This window comes from Rana temporaria, chromosome 2 (genome assembly GCF_905171775.1).
Source record: "Rana temporaria chromosome 2, aRanTem1.1, whole genome shotgun sequence".
Classification (NCBI taxonomy): Eukaryota; Metazoa; Chordata; class Amphibia; order Anura; family Ranidae; genus Rana; species Rana temporaria.
Window position 1 is genome coordinate 515296762 of NC_053490.1, and position 18774 is coordinate 515315535.

At 48.0% G+C, this 18774-nt stretch overlaps 1 protein-coding gene across 2 annotated transcripts in view; it reads left to right on the forward strand.

Moving 5' to 3' along the window:
• Window positions 1-18774, forward strand: part of LOC120927976 (interferon-induced GTP-binding protein Mx2-like) — a 66358-nt gene that overhangs the window by 27553 nt on the left and 20031 nt on the right. For both annotated transcript variants that reach the window (XM_040339014.1, XM_040339015.1), the window contains exons 7-9: window positions 646-784; window positions 3373-3571; window positions 14039-14117. In XM_040339014.1, the coding sequence (XP_040194948.1) occupies window positions 646-784; window positions 3373-3571; window positions 14039-14117 (417 nt within the window). The remainder of the gene's footprint in view (window positions 1-645; window positions 785-3372; window positions 3572-14038; window positions 14118-18774) is intronic.

The window sequence follows — 18774 nt, forward strand, 5'->3', positions numbered from 1 at the left end:
GAACAGGAAGTGAGGATTTCTCAGAAGAAATAAGGACATTTAAAATAAAAATGGAAGGATGAGGTGAGTGAAGGAGGACTGCACTAAGGTAAAGGAAGATATTTAGGAAAAAAAAAATTGTACCTTTACAACCCCTTTAAGGTAAAAACAAATCTTCTGGGTGCAGCTCCCCCCTACCCCAGGACCCCCTAATACTTACCTTAGCCCAATCTCAATCCAGCAATGACCGCAGTGGCTCTCCGGGGTTTCTGTCTCCTTATTGGCTCACACAGCAGCAGGAGCCATTGGCTTCTGCTACTGTGAAGCACAGCCAGTGAGCCAATGAGGAGAGAGTGGGGGTGGGGCCGAGTCACGCACGGTGTGTGAATGGACACACAAAGAGTGGCTCAGAAGCGAGCCTGCTCAAATGCCCCCATAGAAAGAGGCTTTGCTACTGGGGGCACTCGGCATGGGGGAGAGGATATAGGACTGCCTGTGAGGGGCCCAATAAGAAAAGGATCAGGACTGCTCTGTGCAAAACCATTAAACCATTTTTTAAATCTTAGAAACACTTTAACCCAAACTTGTCATATAAATTTGCCTTTATATAAGTGAACTTGTCCTTTTATGTTTACATTTTGACCAACAAATTTGATGTTTCTACAGATCAAGACGATGATTAAGAAGTACATCACGAGACAGGAGACCATTAATTTAATCGTGGTCCCCAGTAATGTGGATATCGCAACCACTGAAGCTCTAGAAATGGCAAAACAAGTGGATCCCAGTGGAGAGCGGACACTAGGTACCGTATGGCTACATTTCAGGGGGGAGGAGTCAAAAAACAATCTGTACAATTTCTGAAAAAAAATCTTTAACCACTTAAGCCCCGGACCAATATGCTGCCTAAAGACCCAAGGGGTTTTTACAGTTCGGGACTGCGTCGCTTTAACAGACAATTGCGCGGTCGTGCGACGTGGCTCCCAAACAAAATTGGCGTCCTTTTTTCCCCACAAATAGAGCTTTCTTTTGGTGGTATTTGATCACCTCTGCGGTATTTATTTTTTTTGCGCTATAAACAAAAATAGAGCAACAATTTTGAAAAAAATGCTATATTTTTTACTTTTTGCTATAATAAATATCCCCCAAAAACATATATAAATTTATTTTTTTTCCTCAGTTTAGGCCGATACGTATTCTTCTACCTATTTTTGGTAAAAAAATCGCAATAATCGTTTATCGGTTGGTTTGCGCAAAATTTATAGCGTTTACAAAATAGGGGATAGTTTTATTGCATTTTTATTTTTTTTATTTTGTTTACTACTAATGGCGGCGATCAGCGATTTTTTTCGTGACTGCGACATTATGGCGGACACTTCGGACAATTTTGACACATTTTTGGGACCATTGTCATTTTCACAGCAAAAAATGCATTTAAATTGCATTCTTTATTGTGAAAATGACAGTTGCAGTTTGGGAGTTAAACACAGGGGGCGCTGTAACATTTAGTGTGTGTTTACAACTGTAGGGGGGTGTGGCTGTAGGACTGACTTGATCGATCGAGTCTCCCTTATATAAGGGATCACTCGATCGATGCGCCGCCATAGTGAAGCACGGGGAAGCCGTGTTTACACACGGCTCTCCCCGTTCTTCAGCTCCGGGGAGCGATCGCGACGGGGCGGCTATAAACGAATAGCCGCGCCGTCGTCCCGGATCGCTCCCCGAGGCTTACCGACCGCCGCATGTAGCGGGGGGGGGTCCCGTTCGGACCCCCGACCCACGTCAAGCAGAGGACGTACAGGTACGTACATGTGTCTCTCCGTGCCATTCTGCTGACGAATATCTACATGAGGAGGTCGTCAAGTGGTTAAATGTTACCATCATTTTGGAATAGGAGGGCTCCCTTAAGAAATCACATACGCCCTCGTGTTACATGATTCTTAGTAGATCTTAACCACTTGAGCCCCGGAAAAATTTACCCCCTTCCCGACCAGAGAAATTCTGTACTGCGTCGCTTTAACTAACAATTGCGACGTGGCTCCCAAACAAAATTTACATCCCTTTTTTCCCCACAAATAGAGCTTTCTTTTGGTCGAATTTGATCACCTCTGCGGTTTTTATTTTTTGCGCTATAAACCAAAAAAAGCGAAAATTTTGGGGAAAAAAAGCAATATTTTTTACTATAATAAATATCCCCAACAAAATATATAAAAAAAACAATATTTTTTCCTCAGTTTAGGCCGATATGTATTCTTCTACATATTCTACAAAATAGGGGATAGATTTATGGATTTTTTTTTTTACTAATAATGGCGGCGATCAGCGATTTTTATCGTGACTGACATTATGGTGGACACATCGGACACTTTTGCTGGGTGTGCCCGGGTGAAGTGTTGAGGGGGGGGCATGCTGAGAACTTTAGCGTTCGGGTTTTTCCTGTGTCTTACTGAGGCAAAGCAATTGTCCTGATGTCGCCAACTAAGCTGCAAGCTTCTTATGTCTGCCGGATAACCCACCACCTAAAGCACAGAACCAGCGCTGTCAGTCCGTTCCCCCCCACCCCCCCCCCCCCCCCAGGGCTGCCATCACAAATTTCGGGGCCCCTTACACAGCTTTAGGCAGGGCCCTCCTGGAGCAGAGAATGGGGGTACTGACGAAAAAATCTCCTCTCCTCTCTCCTGACGTGAGATAATAAGGGGGGGGGGGCGCGCTGGGGACCATCGGGCCCCGTACAGATGTAATGCAAAAAAAAAACGGGAGGGGGGCCGGCCGGGCCTGTAAGGGGCACTGGGGACCATTGGGCCCCTTACAGGTGTAATGCAAAAAATAAACGGGAGGGGGGCCAGCCGGGCCCCTTACAGGTGTAATGCCTGTACCCCCCTGATGGCAGCCCTGCTCCCCCCCCCACACAGAGGAGAGAGTGGGTTCTGCTCCTCCTCCTCCTGCCCTCTACTCCTGTGTATGCCCCGACCACACTCCCCGGCAGTGTTGTGCATCATCGAAAGGGCAGCGTGGGTGGGAAGTTTGAAGCCCAGCAGCCAGAAGAGGAAAGATGCAGCCTGCGATCCATCCATCCCCTCCCCCTCGTCTCTGTCCTTCCTCCATCCCTTTCTTTCTCTTTTTAGATTTTTCTCCATCCCTCCTTCCTTTCTTTCTGAAAGCTGCGCACACCTATGGGAGGAACTACTTGTAAGAAGTTGGTGTCCCTGCCAATACAGACAATAGAAATGATGCAGCTTCTCTTTCTGCTCTTTGCACTTCTTAGCAATTGAAAGAAATTGGGGGGGGGGGGGAGGGCAAACCTCCTATCACGCCTAGAGCCCCATTCATCTCTGGACAGTCCCCAAAACAAGTGACATAAAAATGTATGTATTTTGTCACCGTATTTTTCAGGGATCTTGACCAAACCGGATCTGGTCGACAAGGGAGCAGAATCGGATATTGTTGACGTGGTGAAGAACTTGTCCTTCCCGCTGAAGAAAGGCTACATGATCGTGAAGTGTCGCGGGCAGAGTGAAATCCAGAGCAAACTTTCTCTGAAAAGTGCCATGGATAATGAGAAAACGTTCTTTGAAGACCACGAATATTTCAGGTAATGCTGCTGAGCCTTCTAGAGCAGGGGTTGTCCACTCAGGAGGTAGGGAGCCTCAAGTGCAGCCTCTGTACCTAATGTTCAGTATATGATACAGAACACTGTCAGAGACTGCAGACTTACTAGAGGAGATGGATGGACACTGTGGACATGCTACAGATTGGAAAAATGCCAATAGAGAGAGAGACTGGAGACCAGTGGTGGCTGGTGGGTTTTTTGGGGGGCCGGGAGGAGGTTCAGTGTTACAAAAAGAGAATATTCATTTCCTATTGTAACACACCTGGGTGGGCTTGGTTCGCATTTTCTGCGCCCCAAGCCCACCTATTTTGAAGCCTATTGGAGCCTCTGGCTCTATCTAGGTGCTTAACCACTTGAGGACCCCTTTACGCCGATATACGTCGGCAGAAGGGCACGGCTGGGCACAGGCCTGTACAGGTACATCACCTTTAAGAGCTCAGTTGTGTTTCACGCACACGCTGCCGGCGACACGCTCGTGACCTAGTCCTGAGCTCCGAGACCGCGCCTGCGGGACCCGCGGACCCAATCGCTCTGGGTGTCTCACAATCGGGTCACAGGAGCTGAAGAACGGGGAGAGGCGAGTGTAAACAAACCTTCCCCGTTCTTCTCTGTGGCAGTGTCACTGATCGTCTGTTCCCTGTTATAGGGAACAATCAGTGACGTCACATGTCCAGCCACGCCCCCCTACAGTAAGAATCACTCCCTTAGGGCACACTTAACCCCTTAGCGCCCCCTAGTGGTTAACCCCCTCACTGCCATTGTCATTTTCACAGTAATCGGTGCATTTTTATAGCACTTTTCGCTGTGAAAATGACAATGGTCCCAAAAATGTGTCAAGTGTCCGATGTGTCCGCCATAATGTCGCAGTTATGAAAAAAATCGCTGATCGACGCCATTAGTAGTAAAAAAAATTATTAATAAAAATGCCATAAAACTATCCCCTATTTTGTAAATGCTATAACTTTTGCGCAAACCAATCAATAAACAATTATTGCAATTTTTTTTTACCAAACATATGTAGAAGAATACGTATCGGCCTAAACTGAGGGAAAAAAAGTTTTTTTTATATATATTTTTGGGGGATATTTATTATAGCAAAAAGTAAAAGATATTGTTTTTTTTTCAAAATTGTCGCTCTATTTTTGTTTATAGCGCAACAAATAAAAACCACAGAGATGATCAAATACCACCAAAAGAAAGCTCTATTTGTGGGGGGGGGGGGGAAAGGACGCCAATTTTATTTGGGAGCCACGTCGCACGACCGCGCAATTGTCAGTTAAAGCGACGCATCGCCGGATCGCGAAAAGGGGCAAGGTCCTTTACCTGCATAGTGGTTAAACCATTGGAATTCATGCATCCAGTGTCCTGTATGGGGGCCGGACACATGGCCCGTGTGCCCTTTAATAGACGGGCTGCCCCTGCTGGCGACATGTTAAATGACAACATAACAACTACTAATACAGCCCCGTTTACAAATTAGTGCTTCTGTTACCACTACTGGCTGCTGGGGGGTAAGGGCCACAAATCAAGCACCAAAGGGCAGCATGTGGCCCAGGTGCCACCGTTTGCAACCCAGGAAGCTAGAGGCATGACACAAAGGACTTGATTTACTAAAACTGAAGGGTACAGAATCTGGTGCAGATCTGCACGGTAACCAATCGGCTTCTAACTGCTTGTTCAATGAAGCTTTGACAATAAAACCTGGAAGCTGATTGGCTACTAGGCACAGCTGCGCCAGGTTTCACACTTTCCAGTTTTAGTAATCTACCCAAGAGTGTGAAGAACGGTACGCTGTAAAAATTGTTCTCAGTTTTCCTTTTTATGTTTTCTATTGGTATATTTTATTGGGTATTTTTAAGCCTGGGTAAATTAGGTGATGGGATTTAAAGGGATTTCCAGTGACGGTTAAAAAGTGTCCTATATAGAAATCTATTGAGCAAGGACGAGGCGACTCCCATTGTATAAGAAGCAGTGGCACAGCCAGTTTACAGTACTCGGTGGACAAGGGTTTCACAATTCACACCTCACAATATCAGAATTCTTCAGCAGAGGGAGCTGTAGGTAAAGTCTATAATTGAACCTCTGCCAGATCCTGCGCTTCTCCGTGCTGCTGCAGAGAGGCTCGTCTCTGCCACCCCCATCTCAGGAGGCGGCAGTAGAGAGGACAGAACTCCTTCTACAGATCCTGTGCCTCTCTGTGCCTTTCTGTGCAGCTGCAGCACCCCCTCGTCTCTGCCTCCCCTGGTCTCAGGATTAAGCAGACTCAGGCAGCTGACTCCAGCCCCCCACTGGCCCTCCTCCAGACCTTGCACTTTCTGCTTCCCTGCTCCACCTCCAGCTTCTTCCTGGCAGCAGCACAAGCTAAGGGGGTGCACTTTGAATGTAAAGGAGGGTGGGGGACTCTTGACTGTGGATAGTGGGGGGGGGGGGGGGGGTCTCTTTGCAGAAAATCAATCCCGCTTTTGGCTCCACTAGGTTCATCCGAACCCTGAGGTTGTGCCTGGCACATCTTGCCCATCTCCTACTGTATAGTGTCTCCATGCAGCCGCTGTCGGGACTACAGCAGAAAAGACTAAGCGGACACTCAAGGAAGGGCAGGAAGCAGTTATATGGTGGAAGGAGTGGACCCCTGTGCAGTGTGGGTCCTCCGTTCCTGTATGGAAATGCTGGGGAGCCAGTGGAAGGTGCCCAGATGTCACTGGTGTGATCATATGTAGCCTTGGACCCTTATTTAAGAATTTTGAGCAAAGTGTAGAATTTGCTCTCTCTGCTTGGCTGTGAAATGAATAGAGTGGAACCTCGGATTGCGAGTAACACGGTTAACGAGCCTTTCACAATACAAGCACTGTATTTTGAAAAATCCTAACTCGGTTTGTGAGTGTTGTCCCACAATAGGAGCAGGATTCAAGCCAGAGCGGTGTGCAGTACCACGTTTGGCCTGAGGTGGGGGCGTCATTCTGGGCCATTCGGAAATGCTTGGAAAGACTCGGAAATACTCCTTTTCAAGGTCAGCCGAGCTGTCCTCGGGCCTTTCCGGCTTTTTCCGGCGCTCGCCTGCACCCCTCCCACCTCTGGACGCATTCGGTATTGCATTCCATTAAAGTAAATGCGGAACAAATTATTTTCGTTTCCATTGACTTTAATGGGGAAACTTGCTTTGATATGCAAGTACTTTGGATTACGGGCATTCTCCTGGGACGGATTATACTCGTAATCCGAGGTTCCACTGTAATCAGAATCCCAAAGCGAGACAAAACATGGAATTTTCTTTATCGTACATCACGGGACACAGAGCGGCATTCATTACTATATGGGTTATATGGAGTACCTTCAGGTGTAGACACTGGCAATCTCAAACAGGAAATGCCCCTCCCTATATAACCCCCTCCCATAGGAGGAGTACCTCAGTTTTTACGCCAGGGTCTTAGGTGTTAGTCATGGTTTAGCTTGCCTCCGCATCCTTGGGATTAGGTGAGCTACCGGTTCTGTCCAAAAAAGCCTCAGCGCTAAAGTGGTCAGTAACCGGACCCCAAACCCTTGGGGTATAGCCCATAATGCTTTTCTTTTTAGAGAGCTGGACCCTGGGCCCAGAACTTAGAAACCTTTAGGTACCTAAAGTTTTCTGTTGCCAGGGTGCTATATGGGCCCAGGACAGTGGATCCTTCATAGGAACCCAGGGCCTGAAGGTCTAGACATCCCCACGGAGATGGGGGAAGATTGGGCCTCTTGCTTGGCAAAGTCCTGCGGCATGGAGCAGGTAAGTGAGGGGAAAACTTGCGGAACTTGGTTCTTAGCAGGTTTTTTCTGGGGGGTCACAGGGGACATGCCTAAAGTTATGCACTGCATCTGGCAAACTAGTCACATATCATAAAGATAGGATGGCTCTCTATGTATTATTCCCCATAAGATGTGACCTCCCTTGTAGTGTTGGAAAAGCATTGAGTGGGGCCTGTGTTATATAAAAATATATGTGTGTGTCAGAGAGCTTTGCTTACCTGCAGGCCTCCAGGCGATGCTCCATTCAGTCTTCCTCCTCAGAGCCTGCAAGCAGGCAAAACGCTGACCTCCTCATGGTTCCAGGCTGCAGGCTGCAGTTTGCTGGAACAGAGAGGTCCCTTCCTCCCAAAATCCCCCCCCCCTCCCCCTGTCGGGAGGGGCATTTCCTGTTTGAGGTTGCTGGGGGGGAAGGGCGGGTCAGTGGCTTAAAGGAAGGGGCGGCCCTTCCTTGTTTGTTCCATCAATACTTTGGAACTGAGGAGAAAGACCAGAGCGGCAGCACGGGGCGCCGAGGACACACAGTGGCCAGAAAGGATATTGCAGTCTTCAGAGGACTGTTTTGTCAAGCCTAGAAATAGGCTGTTTCTTTTCCATCTCATAGTTTTTCTTTGCAATACTACTCAGGGGGACAGAATGTTTTTTCTTTCCTGGATTTGAAACAAAAACGAAAAAAAAAAAAAAAAAAAAGTCATCTAGGGGAGAGGAAGCATTTTTTTATCCCCCAAACAGGTGTTTGGACAATTAACTTTTATAGTTCCAAATACCAATAGGTAGCAGGTGTACCTCGGTATTGTACCATGGTATGCCGCTGTTTTCCCTACAGGGAGCCTTGGGGCCATCGGGATCTGGGGCTGGAGCTGACGCGGGTCAGTCCAACCCTAAGATGGTCACGGAGGAGGTATTACTCACCTCTTTAAAAGAGATGAGAAAAGCATGGGAAAAATGATATCCGCAGCTATGCGGGGCAGTAAGCGGAATAGATCTCCGTCGCCCGAGCGCGGACCCTCAGAAGAGGAGGTCCTTTCCTCAGGGGAATTGGACGACCTCTTGGACACGGACCAAGTAGGTTCAGGGATCGAAGACCCGGATACAGAGGAGTCTGGGGCAGTCTCCCTGAGGGAGAGCTGGTGGATTCAAGGATTGTCGGACTTGGTCCATAGGACATTCAACTTGCCAGTACCAGATCTCCAGGTATCGACGGTTTCAGCTTTGGGCTCACTGAGGGCGCCTCAAAGCAATGCTGTGTTTCCGATCCATCCTCTATTAGAGGGAATTTTGTTCCAAGATTGGAACAAGCCAGATAAGATCTTCTTACCACCTAAAAGGTTCTCTGTCCTATATCCTATGGAAGAAAAATTTTCCAAAAGATGGGCTACTCCTGCAGTGGACGCAGCCATCTCATGTGTTAACAGATCGTTAACATGCCCTGTAGAAAACATACAGGTGTTCAAGGATCCAGTTGATAAGCGCTTGGAAGCACTACTTAAGAACTCCTTCACTACTGCAGGGGCAGTAGTACAGCCAGCTGTGGCTGCGATTGGGGTCGCTCAAGCATTATCGGATCAATTTAAGCAGATGCTTAAACTTATTCCGGCCCAGCAGGCAGAAAAATTTTCGGATGTCCCTAAGGCCATATGTTTTACGGTAGACGCAATCAAGGATTCTATCCAGCAAGCGTCACGTTTATCGTTATCCCTTATCCATATGAGAAGACTCTTATGGTTAAAAAGCTGGGAGGCTGAGCCCCCATGCAAGAAGCTCCTGGTAGGGTTCCCCTTCCATGGAGGACGACTCTTCGGAGAAGACCTAGATAAATACATTCAGACCATTTCAAACGGCAAGAGTACTCTCTTGCCAACTAAGAAGAAGGTTCAGGGACCTGCGTTTAAACGACAGTATTCCCCTGGGCAGGGGCCCTCTAATGCCAAGCAGTATCGACGGCCTCCTGCAAAAGCAAACTTCGGCTTCAACAGCAGATCACAAGGACAGGCTGTTAGAGGCAAAAGGCAGTGGTTTCGCAAACCAGCAAAACCAGCCCCCAAGCCAACCTTATGAAGGGGCGCCCCCACCCACGAAGGTGGGGGGAAGGCTGCGACTCTTTTCAGAGATTTGGGAAGCCAGCATTCCCGACGAGTGGGTACGGTCTTCCGTGGCCACAGGCTACAAATTAGATTTCCTAAGGTTTCCTCCTCCTCATTTCCAGAAGTCGAGGATTCCAAACGATCCGGAAAAGGGAGCCGCATTAAGATCGGCATTAGATCATCTACTTTCCCAGGAAGTAATAGTAGAGGTACCAGTCCTGGAACAGGGGCTGGGTTTCTACTCCAACCTATTCATCATCCCAAAATCCAATGGAGATGTCAGGCCAATTTTGGACCTAAAGATGGTAAATGCATATCTAAAGATCCGCTCATTTCGGATGGAATCCGTGCGGTCAGCAGCTGCCACACTCCAGAAGGACGACTTCATGGCGTCCATAGACATAAAGGATGCCTACCTTCATGTTCCAATTTATCAGCCACATCAAAGATATCTACGCTTCATGGTGGCTTCGCGTCACTTCCAATTCGTGGCGCTTCCCTTCGGGTTGGCTACGGCCCCCCGGGTGTTCACGAAGGTCCTAGCTCCAATCCTAGCCAAACTAAGGATCCAGGGGGTCACGATCCTAGCATACCTGGACGACCTCCTAGTCATAGATCACTCGTCTCCCGGCTTGGAGCGAGCAGTGGCCCTCACGGTCCAATACCTCGAGAGGTTCGGCTGGGTCCTAAATCGAGAAAAGTCAGCTTTCCAGCCCACAAAGCAGTTGGAATATCTCGGCATGAGATTAGACACAGAACAACAAGGATTGTTCCTACCTCTGAGGAAGGTAAAAGCCATCAAGGAATTAATCCTACTGGTTCTAAGCAAGAAAGAACCGACTATTCGCCTATGTATGAGGTTACTAGGCAAGATGGTGGCCACATTCGAGGCGGTACCATACGCCCAGAGCCACACTCGCATCCTACAGGCAGCCATCCTGTCAGCATGGAGCAGAAGGCCACAGGCCTTGGATATCCCGTTGCCGCTCTCATCAAGAGTCCGACAAAGTCTGTGTTGGTGGTTAGACCCTCAGAATCTACTGAAGGGGAGGTCTTTCAGCCCAGTGGCTTGGAAGATAGTGAACACAGACGCCAGCCTGACGGGCTGGGGAGCAATTTTGGATGGTTGCACTCGCCAAGGTACTTGGGCAAAGCCAGAGAAGCAGTTGCCCATCAACATCTTGGAGCTCAGAGCTGCTCGACTAGCCCTCAGGGCTTGGACGTCAAAATTGCAGGGGTTCCCGGTGAGAATTCAATCAGACAATGCCACGGCCGTGGCACACATAAATCACCAAGGGGGAACCAGGAGTCAAGCCGCTCAGAGAGAGGTGAGCTTGATTCTTCTATGGGCAGAGGCTCATGTGCCCTGCATATCGGCAATATTCATTCCAGGAGTGGACAACTTTCAGGCGGACTTCTTAAGCCGCCAGACTCTATGGCCGGGGGAATGGTCTCTGCATCCACTAGTCTTTCAAGCACTCTGCCAAAGATGGGGAGTGCCGGACGTGGATATCATGGCATCGAGACTCAACAAGAAACTAGACAGGTTCATGTCCCGCTCAAGGGATCCGATGGCCTGCGGAACCGATGCGTTGGTTTGCCCTTGGCATCAGTTCAAACTTCTTTATGCGTTTCCCCCGCTCCAGTTACTACCCCGCCTGCTGCGCAGGATCCGGGTGGAGCACATACCAGTCATCCTGGTAGCTCCAGCATGGCCCAGAAGGGCATGGTACTCACTAATCTTAAGGATGGTAGTGGGAGACCCTTGGACTCTTCCTCTACGGCCAGACCTGCTATCGCAAGGTCCGATCCTCCACCCTGCCTTACGGCATCTAAAATTGACGGCCTGGAAGCTGAATCCCTGATTCTCAGGGGTAGAGGTCTGTCTCAGAAAGTAATCTCTACCCTAATCAGAGCCAGGAAACCGGTCTCTAGGGTGATTTATTACAGGGTCTGGAAGGCCTATGTAGGCTGGTGTGAGTCCAAGCGATGGCTTTCTCGCAAAATTACCATCGATAGAGTATTAAGTTTTCTCCAGCTAGGAGTGGATAAAGGATTGGCATTAAGCACAATCAAAGGACAGATTTCTGCTCTGTCAGTGTGGTTTCAGCGGCCGCTGGCCACCCACTCGCTGGTTAAGACCTTCCTTCAAGGGGTCTTACGTATTAGACCTCCAGTTAAATCCCCGCTTTGTCCGTGGGATTTAAATCTTGTTCTGTCAAGTTTACAGAAACAACCGTTTGAGCCGTTGGCTGATATTCCTTTGGTTCTACTGACAAGGAAGTTAGTATTTTTGGTTGCCATAGTTTCCGCAAGAAGAGTTTCGGAGCTGGCAGCCTTATCCTGTAAGGAACCATATCTTGTTTTTCATAAGGACAGGGTCGTTCTCCGCCCTCATCCTTCCTTCCTTCCGAAGGTCATATCCAGTTTTCATTTGAACCAGGATTTGGTATTACCATCCTTCTTCCCTAAACCTACTTCCAGAAAGGAAGGGTTGCTGCATACCTTGGATATTGTCAGGGCCATGAAGGCCTATCTTAAAGCTACAAAGAAGATCCGGAAGACAGATGTGCTGTTCATTCTACCGGATGGGCCCAAGAAGGGGCAGGCAGCTGCAAAGTCCACCATTTCTAGGTGGATTAAGCAATTAATCACTCAGGCCTACGGCTTGAAAGGGTTGCCTCCTCCAGTATCATTAAAGGCTCATTCTACTAGAGCCATGGGCGCCTCCTGGGCAGCACACCACCAGATCTCTATGGCTCAAGTTTGCAAGGCGGCAACCTGGTCTTCTGTCCACACGTTTACAAAATTCTACAAGTTGGACGTAAGAAGGAATACTGATACTGCCTTCGGGCAGGCAGTGCTGCAGGCTGCAGTTTGAGACCCTCGGATTCCGGGGGCTCCTCTTGTTCGAGTTAAATTTAAAAATTTTATTTTTCTCAACTAAGTTGGATTTATTATGATTTGAGTATATCTCTAAATTAAATCCTTTTGTCTTGGAGATGTTCTCCCTCCCCTCATTGTAAGCATTGCTTTGGGACATCCCATATAGTAATGAATGCCGCTCTGTGTCCCGTGATGTACGATAAAGAAAAAGAGATTTTTAATACAGCTTACCTGTAAAATCTTTTTCTTGGAGTACATCACGGGACACAGAGCTCCCACCCCTCTTTTTTGAGGACCATTTTGGGAGGCATACTGCTTGCTACAAAACTGAGGTACTCCTCCTATGGGAGGGGGTTATATAGGGAGGGGCATTTCCTGTTTGAGATTGCCAGTGTCTACACCTGAAGGTACTCCATATAACCCATATAGTAATGAATGCCGCTCTGTGTCCCGTGATGTACTCCAAGAAAAAGATTTTACAGGTAAGCTGTATTAAAAATCTCTTTATTGCAATGCTGGGCAGACTAGGGAGGCATATATCAGAGAGAGATGATAGCGAACAGGTTCCGCTTTATGGCACAAGGTCTTGGATAGCTTACAAAGAAAGTGGCGCAGCTGGAGGCCACCCCAGAAGTCCATAGGAAGGTCCACAGAGATCAAAGAACCATCAAGTCTATCGCGTGGGTAAGGCCACTAGATTTTAGGCATATTATGGAGTCCTGGGGTAAATTCAGGGGCCCAGATTCACAACCCAGATACGCCGTCGTATCTCTGAGCTGCGCCGTCGTATCTCTGAGTTGCGCCGTCGTATCTATGCGCCTGATTCTTAGAATCAGTTACGCATAGATATCCATTAGATCCGACAGGCGTAAGTCTCTTACGCCGTCGGATCTTAACTGCATTTTTTTTTGACCGCTAGGTGGCGCTTCCGTCAAATTCCGCGTCGAGTATGCAAATTAGCTAGATACGCGAATTCCCGAACGTACGCGCGGCCAACGCAGTAAAATTACGACGTTTACGTTAGGCTTTTCCCGGCGTAAAGTTGCCCCTGCTATATGAGGCGCAGCCAAAGTATGGCCGTCGTTCCCGCGCCGAAATTTGAAAAAGTTACGTCTTTTGCGTAAGTCGTTCGTGAATGGGGCTGGACGTCATTTACGTTCACAGCGAAACCAATGACGTCCTTGTGGCGTACTTTGGAGCAATGCAGAAATTCCACGGAGATTCCGAAAAACGTCAATCACGTTGGGTCACAGTAGTTTTGCATAAAACACGCCCCCCTGATCCAAATTTGAATTAGGCGGGCTTACGCCGTCCGATTTACGCTACGCCGCCGCAACTTACGGAGCAAGTGCTTTGAGAATACAGCGCTTGCCCGTGTAAGTTGCGGAGGCGTAACGTAAATCGGATACGTTTCTCCCGCACAATTTTACGCGGCTCTACGTGAATCTGCCCCAGGGTTGCCAAGAACGGGGACCATGGGCGAGGGGAGTGGAGAAACTAAAGGGCATTGGAAGGCTTCCCATGAGACCAGGAGGGCACTGCTTAGGGTAGAATGCAGGCAGAGTTCTATAGACTTTGGAATCCTCCAATTCCATGGCAACCCAGTGCCTGGCTGCCCTGTGACGATGCCAATCTAGACCCTTTTTTAGTTTCGTTTGGAGCGTATCTTCAACAAAGTTATTAATTTTTGTTTTTTTCTTTCTAGAACTCTTCTACAAGAAGGCAATGCCACAATCCCTGCACTGGCGAAGAGACTGACAGTGGAACTGGTAGAGCATATTAATGTAAGTCATTTGCGACTGTGTCACTTTAGGCCAGGTGTCTCAAACTGGCGGCCCTCCAAAACTACAAGTCCCATCATGCCTCTGCCTCCTGTGTGAGTCCTTGCCTTGCAATGCCTCATGAGACTTGTAGTTTTGCAGCAGCTGGAGGGCCACCAATTTGAGACCCCTGCCGTTTAGGCGGATTACACTGCCATCTAAAAACCTTAAAAGAGAAGTGTGGGATTTTTTTATTTAATCATAATTACCTAGGTGGATGCAACATCTGTTCCCCACTGGCTCTAAGGCTGAGAACCGAGCGATCAAACACTGCCGATCGCTCAGCTCACAGAGCTCCCTGAGCAGAGAGCTGGTGACTGTCGGTCACTGGCTCTCTGCTCTGTCCCCCCCTCCTCCTCTTTGCTCACTGAAGCGCTGGGCTGTGAAGGGGGCGGGAGCGGCCGGCTCAGGCTCTCAGCGGCTCGCAGAGAGGCTGGTCCAGGCAAGTGAATGGATCCCGACCATATGGTCACGATCTTTCCTGGACCGTCTCTGTGACGTCAGCCAACAGCGGGCTTCAGAAAACGGGTCACGGGAGTGCAGAACGAACTACGCTCCTGCGATCCACAGGAAAAGTACAACCAAACAAGATTTGCTTGTACTTCTCCTTTAACCACTTAAGCCCCGGACCTTTAGGCAGCTAAATGCCCAGGCCAGGTTTTGCGATTCGGCACTGCGTCGCTTTAACAGACAATTGCGCGGTCGTGCGACGTGGCTCCCAAACAAAATTGGCGTCCTTTTTTCCCCACAAATAGAACTTTCTCTTGGTGGTATTTGGTCACCTCTGCGGTTTTTATTTTTTGCGCTATAAACAAAAATAGAGCGACAATTTTGAAAAAAATGCAATATTTTTTACTTTTTGCTATAATAAATATCCCCCAAAAACATATATAAAACGTTTTTTTCCTCAGTTTAGGCCGATACGTATTCTACCTATTTTTGGTAAAAAAAAATCGCAATAAGTGTTTATCGATTGGTTTGCGTTAAATTTATAGCGTTTACAAAATAGGGGATATTTTTATTGCATTTTTATAAATTTTTTTTTTTTTTTTTTACTACTAATAGCGGCGATCAGCGATTTTTTTTTCGTGACTGCGACATTATGGCGGACACTTCGCACAATTTTGACACATTTTTGGGACCATTGTCATTTTCACAGCAAAAAATGCATTTAAATTGCATTCTTTATTGTGAAAATGACAGTTGCAGTTTGGGAGTTAACCACAGGGGGCGCTGAACGTGTTAGGCTTCACCTAGTGTGTGTTTACAACTGTAGGGGGGTGTGGCTGTAGGTCTGATGTCATCGATTGTGTCTCCCCTATAAAGGGGATGACACGATCGATGCGCCGCCACAGTGAAGCACGGGGAAGCCGTGTTTACATACGGCTCTCCCCGTTCTTCAGCTCCGGTGAGCGATCGCGACTATAAACGAATAGCCGCGCCGTCGTCCCGGATCGCTCCCCGAGGTAAGCCGCACGCAGCGGGGGGGGGGGGTCTGATCGGACCCCCGACCCGCGGAAAGGCAAGGACGTATATATACGCCCATCTGCCTGTCCGTGCCATTTTGCGGACGTAAATGGTCGTGCGGCGGGCGTTAAGTGGTTAAAAGAAGATCTGTACTGAGAATTACAGAAGTTGACATTCGTGACTCTGGAAAATTCTAGTTACCTGGCCTTTTCAATAATTTTGGGGGTTATTTAAGAAAGGAAAATCCACTTTAAACTACAAGTGCACTTGAAATTGCAATGAAAGTGCACTTGGACGTGCAGTCGCTGTAAATCTGAGGGGAAGATCTGAAATGAGGGGAAGCTCTGCTGATTTTATTATCTAATCACGTACAAAATAAAATGCTGTTTTTATTTTCCTTGCATGTCCCCCTTGGATCTACAGCGACTGCACTTCCAAGTGCAATTTCAAGGGCACTTTGTACTTGTAGTTTGCACTTGTAGTGCAAAGTGGATTTGCCTTTCGTAAATAACCCCCTTTGAGTCACTAACCAATAAGGATGAGCTCAGGCGTGTTCGCAAGTCCATGCGCCCACGCCCGCCAGGAAGCTGACACTCCAACGCTAAACACAGGCAGTGAGACATTTCCTGATCCGCGGCTGCCCCAGAAATGTCCCAGTACCTGTGATTAGCGATGCACAATGTCAGCTTCCTGGCGGGCGTGGGCGCATGGACTTGCAAGCACGCCTGAGCTCATCCTTACTGACCAAGTATGCGGCTAATGCAATCAGAGGTATTAGCTGCTTTGCACACTGCAGTGAAAGTATCGCAACCTTTACGTCAGCATGGTAACCAGGCAACTAGCATTTTCAGAAGGAGAGATTTGCAATGGCAGTCATGAGTATCCTTTCCACCCAAGTCTCCTTTAAAAGACTACAGAGTTTTTGAAACTCAAAAACAACAATGTGATATATTGCAGCTTACCAGTCCTTGGGTCAGGTGGTCATGGCTGTGTTAAGCCTCGTAAAGTGCTGCTATTTTTACCATTAATTTTGCTGCGCTATTCAACCTCTAGTGGGGCGGTTTTACCCCCCGCTAGCGGCCGAGAAAGGGTTAAAACCGCCTGCAATGCGCCTCTGCAGAGGCGCATTGCCGGAGGTATAGCCGCGGTGTCTCATTGATTTCAATGGCCGTGAGCGGTGAAGGAGCGGTATACACACCGCTCCAAAGATGCTTCTAGCAGGACTTTTTTTTACCATCCTGCTAGCGCACCGCTCCAGTGAGAAAGCCCTCGGGGCTTTCACACTAGAGAGACCGCAGCGGCTGTTTCAGGTCGCTTTGCAGGTGCTATTTTTAGCGTTATAGCACCTGCAAAGCGCCCCCAGTGTGAAAGGTCTAACGCAACATTAGCAGAATTTGCCAAAAGGGTTGCCCTAAAGAGCTGAGAAAACACGTAGTTTCGTGTTTGTTGGCCGACAATTCTTTGTTTTTGTATGCAAGTCAAGTTCAGGGCCAACGCCTGTTTGGACAAAAGTCCTACTCTTTGTGCGATGAAAATCCGATCATTTGTATGAGGCTTTAGTCTTCTTTTTTAACTGCTTGTCGAACAGCCGCCGCAGTTATTCGGCAGCAGGTCGGCACGGCTGCGTGAGATCACGTAGCTATACGTCATCTCGCGAATTAGCCAATAGGGGCGCCCCGCGTGCGCGATCACCGCCGGGCACCCACGATCGCTCGTTACAGCGGTCCTGTCAGGGGGAAAAATGCCTGACCGTCTGTTCATACAATGTATGAACAGCGATCAAGCTTGTGCGCAGAAGCGAATGCATACGTTAGTAGCGCCTGCATATGAAAACTGTGTTCAAACCACACATGTGAGGTATCGCCGCGATCGTTAGAGCAAGAGCAATAATTCTTGCCCTAGACCTCCTCTGTAGCTCAAAAGAGGCAACCTATAGAATTTTTTAAACGTCGCCTATGGAGATTTTTAAGGGTAAAAGTTTCACGCCATTCCACGAGCGGGCGCAGTTTTGAAGCATGACATGTTGGGTATCATTTTACTCGGCGTAACATTATCTTTCACAATATATAAAAAAATTGGGCTAACTTTACTGTTGTCTTATTTTTTAATTAAAAAAAAGTGATTTTTTCCCCAAAGAGCGCTGCGCAAATACGGTGTGACAAAAAGTAATGCAATGACCGCCATTTTATTCTCTAGGGTGTTAGAAAAAAATATATAACTTTTGGGGGTTTTGAGTAAGTGAGTGAGAGACTTGTAAAGCGCAACACATGCGAACTGAATCGCCTCTGGGCGCTGTATCCATTTCATGGGTAAGGAACCCCTTGACCTCAGAAGAGATGGGTTTTAATCTTTCTCCTGAAGGCCAAGTGGTCCGACTCCAGTCGGATGGTGGTTGGTAGTGCATTCCACAGGCGAGGTCCCTGGACTGCAAATCTTCGATCTCCTTTGAACTTGTATCTGGCTTTGGGTATCTGGAGGAGGTTTTGATTGGTGGATCGCAGAATGCGATTGGGGTTATGGGCTTTTATTTTTTCGCATTGATATTGGGGGGCGTTGCCTTGAATACACTTATGCATTAGGCAGAGTGCCTTGAAAGTGATTCTGTCTTTTACTGGCAACCAATGAAGGGCTCTCAGTGAAGGTGAGATTGATTCCCATGTTTTTTTCCCAGTCACCAATCGAGCGGCCGTATTTTGAACGACTTGCAGACAAGTGATTTGGTATTTGGGGAGTCCTAGATAGAGGACATTTGCGTAGTCGAGTCTGGAATTGATGCTTGTTCCCACCACGACTGCAATGTCCTCTTTCGGGATAAAGGGCGTGAGTCTGCGTAGTAGGCGCAGCAGATGGTGGGACCTGCTGACTACTGACCCTATTTGTGCATCCATTGTCATGTAGGTGTCGAAAATGACTCAGAGACTTTTGACTTTGGTGCTAGGGGTGATAGTTTTACCCAGAATGGGTGGGGGAGTCCATGTTGTTGCGGGGTGATTTTTCCGGTTAGCATGAAACAGGAGAAGTTCTGTTTTTGAACCGTTGAGTTTAAGATAACTGTTTGTCATCCAGTTATCTATTAGGCCCCGTACACACGACCGGATCTGTCTGTTGGGATTTATCTGAGGATCAGTTCCAGCAGACAAATCCGGTCATGTGT